A 21,630-nucleotide genomic window follows, 5' to 3' on the forward strand; every position below is an offset into this window, starting at 1 on the left:
AATACCCATTCTTAAATTGGAACAGTAACACAATTGTATATGTCAAATATAAATTTCCAACTGCTCATCTTTTGGAATATTTGCACCATGGCTTCCTCTCCTTTCTCAGAATTTCCAGTCCAGACAGTCCAGTCTCTGGCATTCTTAGTCTTGTCTTTTCTTCTCCTTTTATCTGTATTCCCAATCTTTCCCAAGGTAACTCTTAACTTTCTCCCATCTTAGAATTGTCCCTAAGACCTGAGAATTGATCCTGCTATTCACTCTCTGCCCCACTTTGCAACGGCACTTCATTTTTATTCCTGAATCCAGACCATGATGGGTGGCATCTAGCCTCAAAAATTATCTCCAGTCCTAAGGCAAGTGTCCCTACCCGATGTGCCTTACTTTCTACAACAGGGAAACAAACCAGTTATTATCAATCAATGGAAGTTAGTAACCTTACTAGCAGCAATTAAAGGTAGAGGAAATCACAATGCTGAATTACTTACTATTATTGCCTCTAAATCTATCCTTCAGTATTTAATATATTTATTGATGATCTGCTGCCTCCTGGCATAAATAAGAGTGACTGACACTGTTGAATCCTTTTGTCAGTTCTATGTGCACACCTCTAGGTTTTTCAATGCTTTGCTGCAACTGGTTCACCTCTGTCACTCTCAGAGCACTGCCCTTGGGCACTGGAGCGATTTTGCCCATGCAGAGAGTTACATACAAGTTCTACAAGTCCCACAGGTATGACCCAAAGCCAATGAATGAATAGTATGGGATATTCTTTACCTCAAAGAGATAAAGAATTCTACCCTAGAGATATTCTCTAAGGTAGAATGTATGCTCCAGAGCCCATCGTGGGATCATGGCATGTCTGCCCTTTCATCTAAAATTGTACCTCTGCTCAGTTTCTTCCCCTTCTACATCTGGCATCCCTCATACCCTCACTGGTTTCTCCTGGGGGCACTACCTTAATAAGTCACTTGTACTGAAATCCTTAGCTCAGGGTCTGCTTCTGGGAGAACCTAAACTAAGACAATTAAAATAAATTTCACTCTTGCTGTCAAAAATCAAATGGTTAAAAGATTTTCTCTAGGTGGTGAGATTCTGGAGTGATTCCCATTTTCTTCCTTACATTTTTCCCTCTATATTCCAAATTGTATAAGTATATATTTTTGTAAAAACAAAATATTAAAAATGTTACTGAAGATTTTTAAAAAATAATCACTCACAAGTCTTCTATTTTTATAAAAAGGGTTTGCTTTGCTGATTAAATCAGTCAACAATTCTAATCAACCTTTAACATATTTAATGAGTAAGATCATAATCCCAAATATTTAAACGAAGAAAAACCTTTTTGCATGAATTTGAAAATAATATGAATTGTGATTACCATTGCATAAGTGCCACCAAATCCATTTAGTCCAGCTACATAATTAGGCACAAACCTTTTACAGCTTTATTTTCAAAACTATCTCTAGTAAGAAGTACCTGATAATTAACATTTTAAGTCTTTCTGATTATGGTATGTTATTTTATGACCCCTGGAGTTCTGTGTTGGTGGAAAAACTACAATTCCTCTTTTCTTTTTCATTTAGAGTGGCTTGTCTCCACATCATGGGTCAAATATATACACTTTCAAGTTCTGTACTAATCATTGTGCACTAACCTGAATTTCTAACAACATATAAAACTTACAACTTCAAGTCAAAAATTGTTGCTAGGATAAAGAAATTTTGCAGAAAAGCAATAATTGGGCAAAATTAATAAGACTGCTAGGAGAGTTTATTCATGGTGATTTAAAAAAAAAAATTATGTTAATTCCTGGAAACACTTGGTGAAAATATTTGAAACAAGAGTTTGTTTGTTGTCTAATTGGTGTTGCTGAAGCTTTAAAATGATCCCAGGAAAATGAAAATGGATGGATCTCCAGGCATCCTTTTGCCAACTGAAGATCTCCATCTGAATGACAGGATATCAAAAATTATTTTAGCAATAATTTCCTTAATCCTCCCAAGGGTAATACTTTCACAATACCATTTTAGATGCCTAAGAGAAAGTTTAATTTATTGCATACAACAGATTCCATACAGCATTAGGGCTTACACCTTGAGAAAAACTGCCTGGGAGAAATAAGAGGCCCTTTGATCCCATACCCATTATCCTCACTCTCTGCTGACAATATCCATTAAATATGTCCCAAAGCTCTTCCATGGCCTTTTATAAATGCTATCTTTATCAAGGGAATCAATGGGCCATAGCCTGACCAATGTGATATTCTCAGATAAACTGAAAAGTGATCAATCAATCCTTCTCAATCTGCCCCTCTAAAATTCAGAAATGAGAATTATTTCCAAGTCAGTCTAACAATATCAGGAGTGGCAGTAGAGAGGCTAAGAGAGGAGGTTGTGGGGCCAAACCACCCAGGTTCTGATCCCAGCTGGCTCACTCACTACCTATGTGGCCTTGTTCTTCTGTGCCTTGATTTTCACATCTGGGTGTTACCTTCTGCACAGAATTATTATGAGGTTTCAATGAGATAAATATATTTTGTTGTTTTTTTTTTTTTTTTTGAAATGGAGTTTTGTTCTGTCAACAGGCTTGAGTGCAGTGGCGCGATCTCGGTTCACTGCCACCTCCGCCTCCCTGGTTCAAACAATTCCCCTGCCTCAGCCTCCCAAGTAGTTGAGATTACAGGCACGCGCCACCATGTACGGCTAATTTTTTGTATTTTAGTAGAGACGAGGTTTCACCATGTTGACCAAGATGGTATCAATCTCCTGACCTTGTGATCCACCCGCCTCGGCCTCCCAACATGCTGAGCCCCGCACCGGGCCGAGATAAATATGTTTTAAATGCTTTAAATTGTGCCTGGAAAATAATAAGTGCTCAAGTAATATTAAAAATTGTCGATAGCTCTTATATACAAAGTAACCAGTAAATAACTATAGAAAAGACAATAAATGGAAAAATAACTTTTTTGTACAGAATAAAATTATTCACACGCGCTCACACATGCACACACACACACACACATACTTATGCAAGAGAATAATAAGTCTGCCCCAACTTCTTTCTAAATTATAAAAAAAAAAAAAAAATAGTAAAAGATGAACCCAAGTGTGTAGAGCAACTGCAATGTGCCAGTAATAGTAGTAAGTGTTATTTAAATAAGCTGCCATTCAAATCTATGCCCATATCTTCTACAGGTCTCAAATGGTGTCTGCCTGGCTCTGCTTTCATAATAGACATTGAATCATAATAGTGACCCTTGCTAGAGTCACCCACAGCTTCCACTCAAAATGGAAAAGGATTTGCTAATTGTAAGTGTTATGGCTGATTCTGGTACCATCGCCACAGTGGGCAAAATTGCCTTTAACCATCCCAGCTTTCCCTGAAGTCGAAGACAAAAGCAAGAATTTTAGAATCCAACCTTTTCCCCTTCCTAGAAGTAAAACAATGTTCAGAGAGCACAGTATCTGTCTTAAATTCAAAGAGGACATGTATGGTCATATGGAATGACAAAAATAGCTCACATTTATTGAGGATGGTCTTTGTGGTAAGCACTGTACTAAGTTCTCCATGTGTTTTATCTCATTTAATCCACATGACACCCTTGTGTGATAACGTGCCACCTATAGGTTATTGACCACCCCACCTGCTCCCCTACTCCCAGCCCTGGGAGCTTCCTTGTCAATCAAGAGATCATTAAAGCCCTTGCTATCACACCATCCTTGCCCCTGCCACAGAGTGGAGAGTCCCTACACCCAAATAAGTGCCACCAAATCCATTTAGTCCAGCTGAGAGGTGACAATGTGCTAGCAGCCCTCACTCACAGCACCTCCTCAGCCTCGGCATCCACTCTGGCCGCGCTTGAGGAGCCCTTCAGCCCGCCAGGGCACCGTGGGAGCCCCTCTCCGGGCTGGCTGAAGCCAGAGCTGCCTCTTTCTGCTTGTGGGGAGGTGTGGAGGGAGAGCCACGGGCAGGAACGGGGCCATTGAGAGCTCCCCGGGGGCGCCGACACAGGCGTGGGCTCAGCCACCCGGCACACGGAGCACAGTGAGGGGCTTAGCACCTGAGCCAGCAGCTGCCGAGGTTGGGCCGGGTCCCCCAGCAGTGCTGGCCTGCCGGCGCCGCACTGGAATTCTCACTGGGCCCTAGCTGCCTCACCACAGGGCAGGGCTTCGGACCTGCAGCCCCCTATGTCTGAGCTCCTCCCGCTGTGGTAGGCTCCCCTGCCGCCTGAGCCTCCCTTACCAGCACTCCCCGTGCTCTGTGGTGCCTGGTCCCATGGACAGCCAGCCCAAGGGCTGAGGAGTGCGGGCATGGCTTGGGACTGGCGGGCAGCTCCACCTGCAGCCCCTGTGCAGGATCCACTGGGTGAAGCCAGCTGGGCTCCTGAACTGGATGGGGACTTGGAGAACTTTTGTATCTAGCCAGAGGATTGTATGTGCACCAATCAGCACTCTGTGTCTACCTCAGGGTTTGTAAATACACCAATCAGCACTCTGTGTCTAGCCCAGGGTTTATGAATACACCAATTGGTACTCTGTATCTAGCTAACCTAGTGGAGACTTGGAGGACTAGCACTCTGTTACTCTGTGTCTAGCTCAAGGATTGTAAATGCACCAATCAGCACTCTGTGTCTAGCTCAGGGTTTGTAAATACACCAATCAGTACTCTGTGTCTAGCTCAAGGTTCGTAAATACACCAGTTGGTACTCTGCATCTGGCTAACTCTGTATCTAGCTAACCCAGTAACTCTGTGACTGGGTCTAGCTCAAGGATTGTAAACGCACCAATCAGCACTCGGCAAAATGGACCAATCAGCTCTCTGTAAAGTGGACCAATCAGCTCTCTGTAAAATGGACCAATCAGCAGGATGTAGGTGGGGGGTTCAGATAAGGGAATAAAAGCAGGCTGCCCCAGTCAGCCAGCTGCAACCCGTTTGGGTGCCCTTCCACACCGTGGACGCTTTGTTCTTTCGCTCTTTGCAATAAATCTTGTTGCTGCTCACTCTTTGGGTCCATGCTGCCTTTACGAGCTGTAACACTCACTGCGAAGGTCTGCAGCTTCACTCTTGAAGCCAATGAGACCATGAACCCACTGGGAAGAACGAACAACTCCAGACGTGCTGCCTTTAAGAGCTGTAACACTCACCACGAAGGTCTGCAGCTTCACTCCTGACAGCAAGACCACGAACCCACCAGAAGGAAGAAGCTCCAGACACATCTGAACGTCTGAAGGAACAAACTCCGGACACACCATCTTTAAAAGCTGTAACACCCACCACGAGGGTCTGCGACTTCATTCTTGAAGTCAGGGAGACCAAGAACCCACCAATTCTGGACACACAGCTACATAATTAGGCACTGATACAGAGAGACCACCACACCTGTGTACCCACCAGACCACCTGGACTTGTGGAATCTCTGGCATTCCCAGCAGCAGCCAAGAGGGCAAAAATGGAAATTAAAATAGGGAGGTTCAAGGAAGCTAACCTTTAGGGTACAGTCTGGCCAATGAGAGACAGAATATAGGGAAAGTCTTTCCTTCCTAGTCCTCCATAAAGAACAAAATTCAAGCTCTTCTTTGATTAGTATCTCCTTGAGTGCTTCTGCAAGTCTCTAAATGCCTCATTCTTTTCCATCTTTAAAATGCATTCCTGTCTGTTTTCCCAGAGGTGTGATGAAAAGAAAATGAAACAATGTAAGTAAGAGCACTTGCAAGGATGGTCTTTTCTGAGACACAGTGATTTCTGTCAGCTTGTCAGGAGATGCCTCACAAAGCCAGCTGTGCTTTGTTGTGGGGTTCTGGCTTTTCTGCTATGCACCGTCGTGTACTTGCTCTCCTGCCTTTCCTTCCATACTTCCTTCTGTCTGTGCCTCACTCTTGCATTCCTAGGACTATACCCTTCCCCCTCCTCTATCCACCCCCATGACCACCAAAGAATAAAGAAAGCATCAACACAAATACCTAGGCCTCAGGCTCTATTTTCTAGAAACCAGGATCAGATAGGTAAGAAGTGTTACTATTCTAACCAGTGTATCCCAGCTAATGTTAGGCAGAAAAGGGATGGGTTTGACAGTTCAACACAAGGCACTAGGCAAAATATTCCACATTCCTCCAGGGCTAGTGATTATGCCTGTAATTGTCTTCCATTATGTTGCAGTGGGAGTGGTGAGGTGAGAAAAAATACCGTGCAGGAGGAAGTAATAATCTAAAGGGATGTTCTCCAACCCAGCTCTTACTAGAACCCAATGGGGGAAAAGAACACAAGGAACTCTGAACTTCATTAACAATTAGGTAAAATTTCAGGATTTAAACCCAGGTCCACCTGACTGCAGATTTTGACCTTTCAACCACAATGCTACATTGTAAGAGTAATTAGACTCACCCTCTTACCCTCCAGAGGGAAGAAGTAAAGCCACTGGATAGAAGTTACAGGGGGGGATAGATTTTCACTCAACTAAAGGAATTCTCTGATTCCTAATGTTTTTCAGCCATGGAAATCCACTAACCTATTAGGTTAGTAACTTCCCATTATGATACGTTGGAGGTGGGTTTTATTTTGTTTTGTTTTACTTTTTTTTGAAATGATGTCTCACTCTGTCGCCCAGGCTGGAGTGCAGTGGCACAATCTCAGCTCACTGCAACCTCCGCCTCCTGGGTTCAAGCAATTCTCCTGCCTCCGCCTCCGGAGTAGCTGGGATTACAGGCATGCACCACCATGCCCAGCTAATTTTTGTATTTTTGGTAGAGACGGAGTTTCACCATGTTGCCCAGACTGGTCTTGAATTCCTGACCTCAGGTGATCCGTCCGCCTCAGCCTCCCAAAATGCTGGGATTACAGGCATGAGCCACCAGGCCTGGCTGGAGGTGGGTATTTTTAAGTAGAAAATTATATCACAAAGTCTTATTATGATAGCTGGTCTCCAAAGATGCCTGTCTACCTAATGAATCATGCCTCCTGGTATTCTTGCCCTTGTATTGTCTGCCTCTACAATAAATCTGGCCTGGGCCTATATATAGCCTTTAGAATGTAGAAAAAATGATGTTTCAGTTTTGGAGACCAGGTTATAAGAAATATTGGTGCTTTCACCTTGGTCTTTGGAAAGCTTATTCTGGGAGAACCTGACCAGCATGTGAGAAACCCCTGAGACCACCATGGTATAAAGAAGCCCAAGGGGCCAGGTGCAGTGGCTTATGCCTGTAATCCCACCACTTTGGGAGGCCAAGGCAGGTGGATCACAAGGTTACGAGTTCAAGACCAGCCTGGCCAACATGGTGAAACCCCATCTCTACTAAAAATACAAAAATTCGTTGGGCATGATGACGTGGCTGTAATTCCAGGTTCTCAGGAGGCTAAGGCAGGAGAATTGCTTGAACCCAGGAGGCAGAGGTTGCAGTGAGCCGAGATTGTGCTACTGCACTCCAGCCTGGGAGACAGAGCGAGACCCAGTATCAGAAAAGAAAAAGAAAAAAAAAAAAAGGTAGACATGTCTAGGGGCTGCAGAGAACAAGGAACACTCATACACACACACACACACACACACACACACACAGAGAGAGAGAGAGAGAGAGACACAGAGAGAAATCTCTTTCTATTCATCTTTGCTGAGGTGCTAGACACAAAAATAAAATAGCCATCTTTGAGAGCCAGCCATGTCAAGCCTTCATAGGATTCCAGCTCCAGCAGCCATCGGATTGCAATTGCATGTGAGAACCCAAGTGAGAATCATTAAGCTGAGCCCATTCAACCCATGTAACCACGAGAAATAATCATAAAATATAAGTTTTAGCCACTAAGTTTTAGAGTTTGTGTAGATAGCCAAAATAAAATCAAACTCAACACATCTAAACCTGGTCTCATTTGCTCTTCATTCCCTCCTCACCCACAAAACATGTTCCTCCTCCTGAATGTCCCTCTTCCTGCATCAGTGTCTCATCATCACCTAATGAAGAGAACATTTATCACATTTTGGCTTCTTCTGATCCAGTCTCCCTTCCCTTGAGTACACAGTGTTCTTGGGGAATGTTTTCTCCATTGCATGCAGTCTTAATGGTGTGGTAATTCCAGGTAACCAGCTCCTTACACAGAGGATAAAGGAGTCGAATTCTTTCCCATCCTGAACAATCAGAGCTTGGACATATGATCCAAACTTCGCTAATCATACGTCCTCTCTCTGAACTTTAAATCTTGTATAAGTGACTCCAGGACAGTAGAAATGATTGAAAGTCACTCATCACAGCAGCAATGTGCTTGCCAGGATCCCCGCTAGTAGGCCATTGCTATGGTTTCTGCTTCCTAACTTCTGGGACTCTGGTTTCTATCAAGTATCAAGCCTGGTCTGGACTTTTGAGGATTCTGCGAGTCCCCCAATATCATTTCTTTTTTTTTTTAATTTATTTATTATTATTATACTTTAAGTTGTAATTATGCTACTATAAAGACACATGCACACGTATGTTTATTGCAGCACTATTCACAATAGCAAAGACTTGGAATCAACCCAAATGTCCATCAGTGACAGATTGGATTAAGAAAATGTGGTACATATACACCATGGAATACTATGCAGCCATAAAAAAGGATGAGTTTGTGTCCTTTGTAGGGACATGGATGCAGCTGGAAACCATCATTCTCAGCAAACTATCACAAGAACAGAAAACCAATATCATTTCAATAACATTGTCATTTTAACCTACGTTAGCCATGGGAGGTTTTGGCTACTTGGGAAAACAGAAACTGGTATTCCCTGCAACTCTACCAGGAACCTGAACATCATCCGGGTTTCTCCTCCCCATCATATTAGCCTTCCCCAAACCCAATCATTCGAGTCCTTTCAATTCCATTTTTCAAACAGCTCTCGAATCTCCTTTCCTGTACATCTTCACTATCACTGCCTTCAATCATAACCTTAGGTGATTTCTTACAATTATTCAAATTAATCTGGTGCTCCTCCAATCACTCCTCCCATTGCAATCACAGTGACCTTTGGAAATGCATGGCTACTCGTAACACACACACACACACACACACACACACAGAGAGAGAGAGAGAGAGAGAGAGAGAGAGAGAGAGAGAGAGAGCGCGCGCGCAAGCTTCAATGAACTCTCATCTCCATTAAGATCAAGTCCAAACTAGTTCCATTCTCACCTGTTCTGTCTATCTGTCCAGGTTCATCTCTCATCACTCTCCCACATGTGCTCTAGAACTTCACCCAAGTCAAATTATTTGCAGGTCCCTAAGTAAAACCTGCTGTCTTTATTGCTTTAGGCATTTGTAAGTGCAATTCCTTTTGTTTTGTTTGGAATGTGCCTTCTCCCTCATCTACCTAGGAAGCAATTATTGGTTAAGTAATCACTGACCCAAATACTTGCATGGCTGGCTCCCACACCTTACCCAGGGCTTTGTTCCAAACTTACATTTCAGAGAGGTCTTCTTAGTCCACCCATCCCCACCTCAGACCTCTCTATTCCTTCAGCCTACTTCATACTTTTATAGAATTTGGCTTTATATTATATGTTTAATTCTTACTATCTCCCTCACTACTCTGCAAGTTCTATAAAGACAGTGACTATGTTTTGTTCACTGTTGTATATCCAGACGCTATAATGCTGTCATATAGCATTTGCTTAATGCATATTTGTTGAATGATTATTGAATGAGATCTATGATTTTATACATCTTATTCCAAGTAATACATAGGACGGGCAGGCAGGAGAAAGAGGCATTTTTAACAGTATATCAGCCCTCTGGGAGTAGAATTAGTATTATCACAACTAGCATCGCAGACTGATTCCCCTAACACCAACTCAAAACCTTTTCCCGGGGCCACCCACCAGCCTCCCTAACTAATAGTAGCTGTTAGTTCTTTCTCCTCTCACATCCTTGCCTTAATAGCTTCTTCCAAGGCTACCTGACCCACAGCTGACCACAAGCTAACCACATAAATGACAGTGGCTGGATCCTCCCCATCCTGTACTCCAGCCCACCGCAGAGAGTTCCACCCCTCAGGGACCTATCCAGGCCAATATGCCCCACTCAAGAACCTTATCTAAAGCCCACACATCTATCTATTCATTTTCCAGAAGTGACAGGGACCATAAAATTAACACTTACTCGGCATTCCCGACAGCTCTTGGTTAAAATCCGCTGGCCTTCTGCAAGAACTTTTCCTCCATAGATACATTTTGCTGTAATAAAACATAAAAATGGGTCAGACAGTCCTGCTGTGCCACAAAATGACCTCAGAGGTACCTTCCAACTCCAACAGATTCCACAGAAACCTAGATTCTCTGCTTCTGAGCAATACAAATCTCTTTGTCTAAAGTGAAAGACATGGGAATTGTGTGGAGGATAACCCTTAAATCTCCCAGGCAGGCCTCATCATGATTGTGTTTGCCCAGCCTTTACAGCCAGGATATACAATTATTTCAATGTTACAGTTGCCAAAGGAACTAGAGAATGAATTGATGTAGTAAGAAGCTAAAACAAGAAAGAACTGGTGGCAATCGCTGTGGAGTACAATTAGCAGTAGCTTTGATTCAGACACTCCAGCTAAAACAAACAACTGGGTGAAAGGGGACTCACATATACTCCATTCCTCAGTACCTCAGCTACAATGGAGAAGGACACCGTTTCTTCTTCCTTGTGATCATGGGCGTGGGCGTGAGAAATACACATGAGACAAGTGAGAAATACCAGGAAAGCCTGTAAAGTGCTAGATCAATGCACTAGAGAGAATGCCTTTGGAAAGGTGAGTTTAAAAGGCTGCCAGGAAGGGCAGGGGGGTGAACTTGCAGAAAATTTCAAAGAGAAACATAAATGGAGCCCCTACCACTCAATTTAGATTGCACTGAAACTCATTTCTTGACTTAACTGGCTGACTCACTTTTAAGCAAGTACAGCTTATGTCAATTTGATATGATCCTAATATAACACCACCAAATTCTCCATCCACTTCAACAGGAAAACAGCAGCAAATATCTGGTCACTCCCTCTCCTGCCCTGATGAGGACCCTTCTAGCCCCGGCTCTAGGAGGAACAGAAGCAATGATACGCACTCTAAGAGATCTCTCCCACTAATTCAGTGTTGGTCTTATAGAACCACCTCACCTTTCAGAACCCCTATATCTGTATCTGTTAAAAATGGGCTGATTAAATCTGGTGGTTTCCTAGTTATAAAATCCTCTGGTTTTCATGGGATGTTCATTCTTCATTCAAATAATATTTTAGTGTTACTAAAGGGCAGGCAACATGCTAACTGGTGATATAATGTTTCAAGAACCAAAGCTGTTTTCTCATGGAGCTTACAATCAGGGAAACGGACAGTAATTACATAATCACATCAGTGAATGTATAATTACTAAGTGAGGCAAGTGCTATGTTTGCAGATAAAGAACCTAGACCCCTTTCAATGTTGAGGGGCAAGATATGAAAGGCAAAGAGGGTGACCAGGTGAGAAATAGGGCTTTCATTCCTCCCTTCCAATAAAATAAAATAGTAGTCATCTAGTCCATTTTAGCCACAGGAAGAAGTCCAGGGACATGCTTTGCTTAACATCATACCCTGTAGTCGATGCTGTGGCATGTGGAGATCTACTTCCATGAGCAAAGGATACATTCTTACAACTGCTGTGACAGCTGGCAACTAACAGCTCTCCCCTGAATGGAGATCTAAGACTTGTATAGGACTGTAGAGAGCCACCTTGCCCAAGGTGAAGAACATGGTACACAGTCCTGGCCCCCTTTCTCCAAACTGAGGACAACTCTGACGGGCCATTCCAGCTCCAAAGCTCCCTGTAGGAATGAGTTCAGTATGTGTTGTCACCAGTGCAGCTCAACTTCTCCTTCTGCCCAATTCTTCTTCCTTCACCACCTCACTCCTATCCCAGAATTGATCCTCAGAGCACTTCCTAATAAGGTACATGTAAATCTCTATTTCAGAGCCTGCTTCCCCTCAGAACCTGACCTGTAGCCACCTCACTCCCCACCCAAATATGTTCCACTCCTGCATTCTCCTCTCAGTGAATGGCAATGGCACAGGTATCCATCCCAGCTCCCACACCCCAGTGCCTGGCATCCTTCTAATCTCTCTGTCTTATACAACTCCATGTCCAATCAGTGTCCAAATCCTATCAATGTTCCCTTCTTAAGTTTCTCAAGTCAACCTCCTCCTCTCCATTCCCCACCCTCTGCCCGCAGACACTGTCTTTGTTCAGGCTGTCATCGTCCCTCTTCTTCAGTACTACCACAACCTCCTAGCTCTCCCATGTTCTAGTCTCTCCTAGCTCTCCCATGTTCTAGTCTCAATCTTCACCAGTCCTTCCCCATATAAGAGTCAGACATACAGTTTTTTAAGTGCAAACATGAGGCCCTGCTTAAAATCAGGGTCCCTAAAGCTCTCAGAATAAAGTCCAAAATCCTTAGTTCAACAAACAAGGCCATTCATGAGGCTTCTTATCTCCCAAAGTCCACAGCCCACCATTTCCTGTGATTTCACTCACCCTCCCAAACACTCACACCTCCACATACGTTCTAGACACACTTTCTCTCTCACTTCCAGGCCTTATATATACTGTTCTCTTTCTCAGAAACACCGGCAGAGCACCCCACACACCTTCCACTGGCAACCTCCCCCTCTATATACCCATGAGCTTCCGCTTAGGGCTGACTTCCCTCAGAACTTGTTCTTACCCTTTAACACTGGTTAATCATCCTCACTTTTTTATTCTATTGTACTTTGGACCTAATCCCAACAGAATATATATCACATAACATCCTAATTTCCCATTTAATTGTACACCCCACCATGTCCCTGCTGCTAATTGCAACCTCCATGAGGGTAGGGACAATGCCTATAATTTTATCTCCAGCCCCAAGCCCCATGCCTCAGGACTTATTGTGAGTAATAATAAATCATTTTCAAATTAATGAGCCTCTAGTAGGTAGCAAAAAACAAATTTCTTGATCCACAGATAAGAGTTATTTCTGGCATTCAATACAACTTCAAACATTAAAAGTAGATACCAAAAAAATGGAGAATTAATATAACTGTCTGGATAGGTCCTTCACTAAACAAAATCTATCCCTGATCATCTTTTATACCTCAATTTTGTAGATAAATTGGTTGACCATGACGTGTTGATCCTAATGAAAGCTGGATTTTCCAATGTACTTGTATGGGGAGACCACACCTCCAAGGTCTGGAATTCCTGTCTAATAAATTCCCACACTCCCAAATGTGGCTGCTGCCAACTTGGCAAGGCAGTCTGTTCCAGAGTGACAGTTCTGCTAAGTGCACTGTTGTCAAATCTGCCATCTGCTTCTTGGCCCAAGCTGGGAAGCAAAGAAATAGACATTTGTTCTTCCTTTGCCTCTTGCCACTCCCACAATGGTATTAACACATTTGCTCCCCTGCCTTAAGGCACTTGTCCAAGTGCCCTTTGAGAGGCTCATCTCAGAACTCCTAATCTGGAGATAAAAATGCCTCATTGTTTACATTCACACCACACATGGAGACACATCCACCCCTCGAATCCACCAGTCTCTTATAAAAATTAAATGTCCACTGAACTTTATGTCCTCACATAGCAGGGTGCTTTGGTGCTGGCGAATGAGATCAACATGTTACTGCATGCCTCAACCATCTGCAGTTTGGCACTGGTGAAGAATGTATGTATCTATGAAATTATCTTAGGACGACTTTCAGGATCACCACTGGAGGTCACAAGAATTTCTCCCGCTTTCTCATACTCATCCTCACTTCTCTGACAACAGCCCTCCTTCCCTGCCATTGCATTCCTATGCCTAACATCAGTCCTCATTATCCAACCTCTTGATCTATAGCCAAAAGGCATTTTTTTATGTCTGAGGAAATTCAAGCATAAGGTGAGTCAGGCTCTGGTGCGTTTGGCTGGGGCATTTGGGACTCCATTCCAACAGCTTTCAGTGTAATTAGAAATGTAAATGAATACCTAAAGCTCTTCATATCACACTGGTGACATGCAAACTAGAATATTTTGCAGTGCCCAAACACAAAATTGAAACCTAGCACCAACACACATTTCTCCATTATGTCAGAAACAAATGTACTAAGGATATAAAGAGTTATGCAGTGTATCTTTTTGCACCCACAGACACCTGGCCCTTCAATTTTGACCTTGATTTGTCTGGTGCAATAATTGAAGATTTTTGCCATTCAGGTGCACACTGAATAACCAATTGACAGGTACAGCTTGACGTCCCTGTCAGATGTGGATGTAAGGTTTCCCTATCTTTATTTAGGTATTTGTACCCTGCACACACTTCAGCCATCCGTTGGTACTCAGCGGCCTAGAATGTCAAAATCAGCACACTGTTTTACACTTTAAAGGAGAGTGGCAGATCAGAGAGGCTGAACACCCAAGCATCCTTCCTCCCTCAGTGAGCTGATTCACAGCCTTGGCTTCAGATACCACCTCTATGAGCAAGACACCCACATCAAACTAGTTGTCCTCAGGCATCTCTAACTCAAACATGTCAAACGGAATGTACTGCTCCCCAAACTGCTTCCTCCACCTGTCTTATTTCTGTTAATCACACCATGAGTCTCCCACATGCTCTTGTTCAAAACCTGGCAATTTCTCCCTTGCAGATGCTCTGTCCCTGATCCATTTGTCTCATGCAAAACAGTACCTGTGGAGTATCTCTAATGTGCCAGCTCCTTTGGTTGTCACCCACACCCTTCCCTTCCTTTGCATCTTCCCAGGCTGTGCCTGCCTGCCAGCCTCAACACCTCCACCTGGAATACGCCCAAGTTCCATACCCCCCACCACCTCCAGCTGTCTTGATGCAGTAGCCTTTCTAAAAGCACATCTTTGATTATGCCACAACTCTGCATTAAAACCTTGATTGGAGTACCAAAACCAACATTGGTTTATTTCCATGATTTTGTGTGTGCAATTCCCTCTGGCAGTTATGTTCTTATCTACTTTGTACGCCTGGAAAACTCTTCATTTGTCAATACCCTACTCAGCTGTTGCCTATGATGTTTTCTTAACACACACATACATATGTACGTTTCAGATGGAGTTAATTACTCCCTTCTCTGTGTGCCTTCTATGTCTTCCATAGTGTTAATGTGAAATAATGCTCTTTATTGTAACAGAGATCTCTCTGGAGAACAATGGGTAGAGCCAGCAGGTCAAGAGCATCCCACTGGGTTCTGAAGCCAGACTGCCAGGGCTTTATTTTGGCTCCCCAAAAACTGAGAGACCTTGGACAAGTCACTTCTCCTCTCTGGGTTTCACCTCCTCATGTGTAAAATGGGGATAATAGTGGAGCCTACCACTTAGAGTTGTTGGAAGAATTAAATGAATTAATATATATAAAAGGTTAAATACAGTGCCTGTCAGAGTAAATGATCCATATGTGTCCACTGTTGCCCCCAGAACTGACAACAGTGTTTGGCAGAAGGACCTCAGTAAGAATTACTGAATGTCTTCACCATCTTCATCATCCATCCGCCACTCAGGTTTGCAGCTCTATTTCAAACTCTCACCTACAAAAATCCTGTGTTATCATCACACTATTCCCCTTTCCCTCTTCCACTCTTATTCCTTTACACATACTGTTTTGCATGGAAGAAATATTTTTTTCTCCATCTTCCTCACTCCTTCTATCTCTGGTAGGTCTCAAATCTGTCTACCAAAATAATACAGATTTCAGGATGTTGCTGCCTGGAGATTGTGATTATGCAGGTCTAGGTGGAGCCCTGGAAACCTCCAAGTGTAAGAAGTTCACCAGAGAATTTTAACATGCAACTAGGTATATTAAACATGCCCTGAATAGAGCAGACACCTAACAAATGTTTGAGGAATGAAACTCCCTATTTTCTGTACCGCCATGGATGCTTAGATAAAGTTCTTTCCTATTTCTAAACAGATGCCCTCATCTGTAAGTGCTGTAGCTCCCAAGGCCAAAAGAAGTCCGTGAACACTCAGTGAGTGAGCAGACAACACAATCTGCTTTTACATATTGGCTCATTTTGCCTTTGTCATGTCCCTGCCTTTACCTGGTGTCCCTAGAAGCTTGGGCATTTTTCTTTAAATTCACATAAAAGAAATTTACTTCAGGCAGCTCCACAAAAAAATGAAAAAAATCAAAATAAGCAACCAAACCAAGGAAAAACATGGTACTCAGGAAACAGTAGTTTCAATTATATCCCTCACAACATTAAATGTGAATGGATTAAAGGATCTAATTCAAACAAAACAATCCAGACTGTCAGACTGGATTTAAAAAAAAGATTTGACTATGAGTTATTCATACAAGATACACTTTATTTTTTGTCATTTTTAAAAATATTTTATTATTATGTTTTCACTGACAAAAGGTATGCATATTTACGGTCTATGGCATGATGTTTTGAAATACGTAGGCACTGTGGTATGGCTAACAACTAACATATGCATTACTTCACATACTTATCTTTAGAAGGGACAACCAAAGTAAATATTCTCTATCATGTTTCTGATATGAAGACGTTGAAAATGTCTAGAAATTCCACTGATTAGTGTTAGAACTCTGCTCTAGCAATCCTCATTCTCTTCTCCACCCCACTGCTTAACCCATCAAAGTCAACTTCTAGAAGGTTCAAAATATTTAACTTGGCTCCATGTCCTCCAGGAAGCATCCCAGGCCTTTCCCCGGTATCCTCCACCTCCCTCCCAGGCCATTCCTGTGTACTCCAACAGTGCTCCGTACACATGCCTAATGTTAGTGCACTTATAGTTCCAGACACTATAAACCATGTCTCTACCTTGAAAGTGAGCTCCTCTAAAGCAGGGAAGGATCCCTCATCAGTATTCCAGGCACCAGTACTCAGTAACCACTTAATGCATATTTCTATTAAAAACTAGTAAGAAATGAAAGCCCTCCAACCCAGAGGTTCTCAACCTTTTAATTACCAGAGGTGCCTTGTATCATTTCTTTTTAAGTTTTTCTAGAATAGTGTTTTAATAATGTATTTGTATTCTCACTTTATTAAACTCTGAACACATCAAACTACCAATCAGAGCTATGAGAAAATTAGTGCTACGTAACTAAATTGCTATGAATTCCATGCAAAGGAAAAAAAATAGAAACACTGATGTTTTAGTTAGTGCATGTATCAACATTTTAATAAAATTGAGTTATTTTCTGAAATAATTTTTAAAACCTAAAACTATCAAACAAATTAGCATAAAGAAAAATGACTGTCCCACACACATCTAGTGAGAGGGCAATTTAACTCTATGTATCCAGGGTCTTGAAAATGTTCATCTTGGCCGGGCGCGGTGGCTCAAGCCTGTAATCCCAGCACTTTGGGAGGCCGAGACGGGCGGATCACGAGGTCAGGAGATCGAGACCATCCTGGTTAATACAGTGAAACCCCGTCTCTACTAAAAAGTACAAAAAACTAGCTGGGCGAGGTGGCGGGCGCCTGTAGTCCCAGCTACTTGGGAGGCTGAGGCAGGAGAATGGCGTGAACCCGGGAGGTGGAGCTTGCAGTGAGCTGAGATCCGGCCACTGCACTCCAGCCTGGGCGACAGAGCGAGACTCCGTCTCAAAAAAAAAAAAAAAAAAAAAAAAAAAAGAAAATGTTCATCTTTGGCCCAGTAATTCTAGCCTGAAGAATATATCTTCAGGAAATGTAAAATACAAAAATATACAAAAATGTGTTTTCTATACAAAACATGTTACTTAAGAGTACTTTATAATAGTGAAAAGTGGGAAACAATCTAGATATCAATGATTTGGGACTGGTTAAAAAAAAGTTATGCAACAGTCAAACAATGGGAAACAATGAAGCTCACGAAAATGACATTTATGAAGAAGTTTTTAAAACATAATAATATATTTAAGTGACAATGGCAAGTTAACAGACCAGAATACAAAATTGCCCGCACAGTACAACCTCAACTGCACACAAAATATAATTTGTTTTTTTAAAAAAAGGACACAGCCACTAAAATTTCAAGAGTGTTTCTAAGTGGAGGTATTATGGGTGAATAATTCCATCTTGATCTTTATCATTCTCTGTGTTCTGAAAATGTTAAGCCAAAAGCACAGTGCTTTTATAATTTTTTAAAAATATCAAAACGTTAAGACACAAACCCGCTGAAGGACTCATTACTTCCATGTCCAAACAACAACTTTGAAGAGATGGTATTCAGAGATCTGTGCAGGAACTCTAAATGATAGACTAAAACATCTCACATTTTTTAATACATCCCTAATAGCTTTTCTTTTTTGTTTTTTTGTTTGTTTGTTTTTTGCTTTTTTTGTTTTTTTGTTTTTGAGACAGAGTCTCACTCTGTTGCCCAGGCTGGAGTGCAGTGGCACGATCTCAGCTCAGTGCAACCTCTGCCTCGCCTCCTGGGTTCCAGCAATTCTCCTGCCTCAGCCTCCAGAATAGGTGGAATTACAGGTGCCCACCACCACACCCAGCTAATTTTTGTATTTTTAGTAGAGGATTTTGCCATGTTGGCCAGGCTGGTCTCAAACTCCTGACCTCAAGTGATCCGACCGCCTCGGCCTCCCAAAGTGCTGGGATTAGAAGCATGAACCACCGTGCTTGGCCCCTAATAGTTTTTCAACTTCTTCTGCTGAAGAATATCAAGAATGAAAACAAATAATCTGTACCTACCAACAACTCTCTCCATCATGGGATCAAACTATAATTCAGTATCCAGACACCTGAGCTGCCTATATTGCCAGACATGACTTCCAAAAGTTCTTGGAACAGAAATAAGAAAGTTCTTCTCCTTAGAGCAACTCCAAGTACATCCCCCAGAGCAATGGGTGCAGTGTGCCAACCATAAAAAAAAGGAAGATTACAAAGTTCCTTTTTGAAAAGTTCAACAATTATTTGGGCTGCTGCAACCCACTTTCACTGCTATTCTTACTTTCAGTGTCGTAATAGGTGACATGCTGTTCCTGGCAGAATGACAGACCACTGTGCTTTGAAGGCTACTGACATTGGTGTGTTTCTTTTGGTAAATAAATGACCTTGAAAATTATCCATAGCATACATTTCTGACCAGAACTCTCCTTTTCTGTAGAGGACCATATGGATTGATAAAAAGGCTATGGGCTTTGTAGTCAACAGAACTAGTTTTCTGTCTCACCTCTGCCACTCACCAGCCTCAGAATCTTGGTGAGTTAACATCCCTAAGCCTCAGCTTCCTGCAAAATAGGGGTAATAATAATACCCACCTCAAGAGTTGCTGTGTGAATTCACTAAGCTAGTAGATTTAAAGCATCCAACACAGTATATGGCACATACCACATGTTCTAAATGACAGCTTCCATATTTTAACTGAATTTCATCCCAAAGTTCCTAACAAAGGCCCCTTAAGAAGAGGAGAATCTAGCCAAAACCTCAGAAAGCCAAAATACAGAATTTGGCCTTTAACTTGATCACTTAGAATGAGGGGACTAAAGCCTATGGAGCTTCGGAGTTGTGAATTCACAGATCAGCCTCACCCACTTGTTGGACAAGTGACTTAATCCCCGTGAACACACGTTCCTTCCACATAGAATGAAAGAAGAACAGTAATTACAGTTGATGTTAGGATTTTTTTTTTAAAAGCCCATGTTAAGCGTCACGTTGCAAGTGATTAAAATATTGTGGCTCTTCTTACCATATATTTAATGTTACATCAACTGCCAATGTTTCATTTCATCAATGTCAATGAGTTGCGTCCAGAAAAACACGGAAAATAAATAAATCTCAAAACACAGACAGCCAGTCTGACCCTCAGTCAGTACTTACGTCGGCAGACCTTACAGCACTGGCCAGCAATGTGCACCGGGAGGGAGTCTGGGGAGCAATTGAGAGGGGGACAGGACATCCTTCGGCATTCCACGGCACCACTCTGAGGAAGGAAGCACATGGAACATAATCTCAGAAGTATCCTTTGATAGCTCCTGTTGTGGAGATCATTCAGATCTCATCCTAGAAAACTCATCGGGGAAACAGAAGCAGTATTAGAATTCCCAGTCCACTCCAGGACCACAAATAAAGTGTTTTCTCCAGCCCGAATGACCCGTACCACCTCAATTACGTTTCTGAAATACATCACTGGTTTCATTCTACCTGCCCATGTGTGCTAACTAGATTATGCAGAAAACAAAAAGTCTATTTTTATAAGAACATAAATAACACATTTGCAGACCCTGTCAATCATTTCTGAGGCTCTAACAATCTGTTTTGTATTTTCCTAGACAAACAATGGCATTCTTTGGATATTTATCAAGTAATTTCAACTGGACAGGGATTATATACTAATTTTTGGAGGGGGCTGTTATAATTCACTGAAACAGATGAAGGGATATACAAATAATGGATATCCTGACAGTGATAGTGAGTCAGGGAGGAAACGCCTTACAATTATTTGAAACAGGTGATGGATACACTTTGTAAAAGACAATAAAAACATGTAGAGAATAATTAAACTCCCCTTTTAAAGTTATTCTGGTTGTGAATAAGGATAACCATTAGGTTGTTTGAAAATCAAAGGAGTCCCTTCTTTCTACTATATCCCAACCTTCAAACTCCAAACATTGCATATTAAATCAAACTAGAGTGTGTTGGCAAGGGAAAGCAGATTTTAATTTCCAAGTATTCATATAAGACATGACACTTTTCCAGCATTGTTTCACAATTGCTCATATGGCTAGTGGGTGCTAAGTAAAAACCTAACAATTCTTAGAGTTAACATTATTTATTAAAGAACCAGGTTACACTCTTATTATCAAACTTGTCCCCTTACAATTGTTTTTACTGTATTTATTTACAAAGAGGCTTACTTTGCAAGTGCAGTTCCTGCAATGGTCACCATCTACCCAAGAGTCTTGGTCTCGATAGAGCAGTCCACTCACTTGACAAGTCTTCTCACAATGACAGTTTTCCAATTGACTAAGTCTTGTCTCTGCATAATTTAGCTGCAAGCAAGAGTTACTGAATGTAATTTCTGTAATTCAACTGCATCATCCTAACAAAGCTAATAGCAACAAGAAAAAAAACCCTTCTGAGAAGAAAGTGCTCAGAGCAGTTCACTGATTCTTAGCATTATCTGTTTTTTGTTTTACTTATTTTTTTACACAAGGTGGAATCACTCTAAATTGAAGACATATTGGCTATCATGGTCTAATGAATACCAAATGAGACATTAAACTGTATCTCAGGAACCTCATGGGTGTTCATAAATGTGTGTGCTTTCCATTCAAGCCCACACAAAAACACTCATAATGAATGTGTTCTCAAGGACTCATTATGATGTTTACAGGCGATCTAATCAGGAACTCCAAGGCTCTTACATTTATCTCCCACTATCCTCTCTATGTTCTTCACACACTAATTAGAATGTCATGGTTTACAAACTAGGAAGTCACTGCCTTCTGTCTGATGAAAAATTCTGGAGAACTGAGGCCAGAAAAGAAAGAAAAGCTGTAAGAGGATCCCCCAAACAGAATGCCCCAGGAATTCACTTTTGTGTTTAGAGGAAGGTCAGGAAAAGTAACCAAACCCCCAGGTAAGATCAGAATTTTGTAAAATAACCTTTTTTATTTTTCTAGGCCACCCAGTCATTGCCAATAATCACAGAGTCTT

The 21,630-nt window shown here is 42.0% G+C and overlaps 1 protein-coding gene across 4 annotated transcripts in view; it reads right to left on the reverse strand.

The window, feature by feature from the left end:
- Positions 1-21,630, reverse strand: part of NELL1 (neural EGFL like 1) — a 934,168-nt gene that overhangs the window by 646,892 nt on the left and 265,646 nt on the right. For all 4 annotated transcript variants that reach the window (XM_025356163.1, XM_025356162.1, XM_025356161.1 and 1 more), the window contains 3 exons: positions 20,829-20,963; positions 19,792-19,894; positions 10,114-10,187 (listed from right to left, as the gene is read on the reverse strand). In XM_025356163.1, coding sequence (XP_025211948.1) covers positions 10,114-10,187; positions 19,792-19,894; positions 20,829-20,963 — 312 coding nt within the window. The remainder of the gene's footprint in view (positions 1-10,113; positions 10,188-19,791; positions 19,895-20,828; positions 20,964-21,630) is intronic.

Source organism: Theropithecus gelada, chromosome 14 (assembly GCF_003255815.1).
Source record: "Theropithecus gelada isolate Dixy chromosome 14, Tgel_1.0, whole genome shotgun sequence".
Lineage (NCBI taxonomy): Eukaryota > Metazoa > Chordata > Mammalia > Primates > Cercopithecidae > Theropithecus > Theropithecus gelada.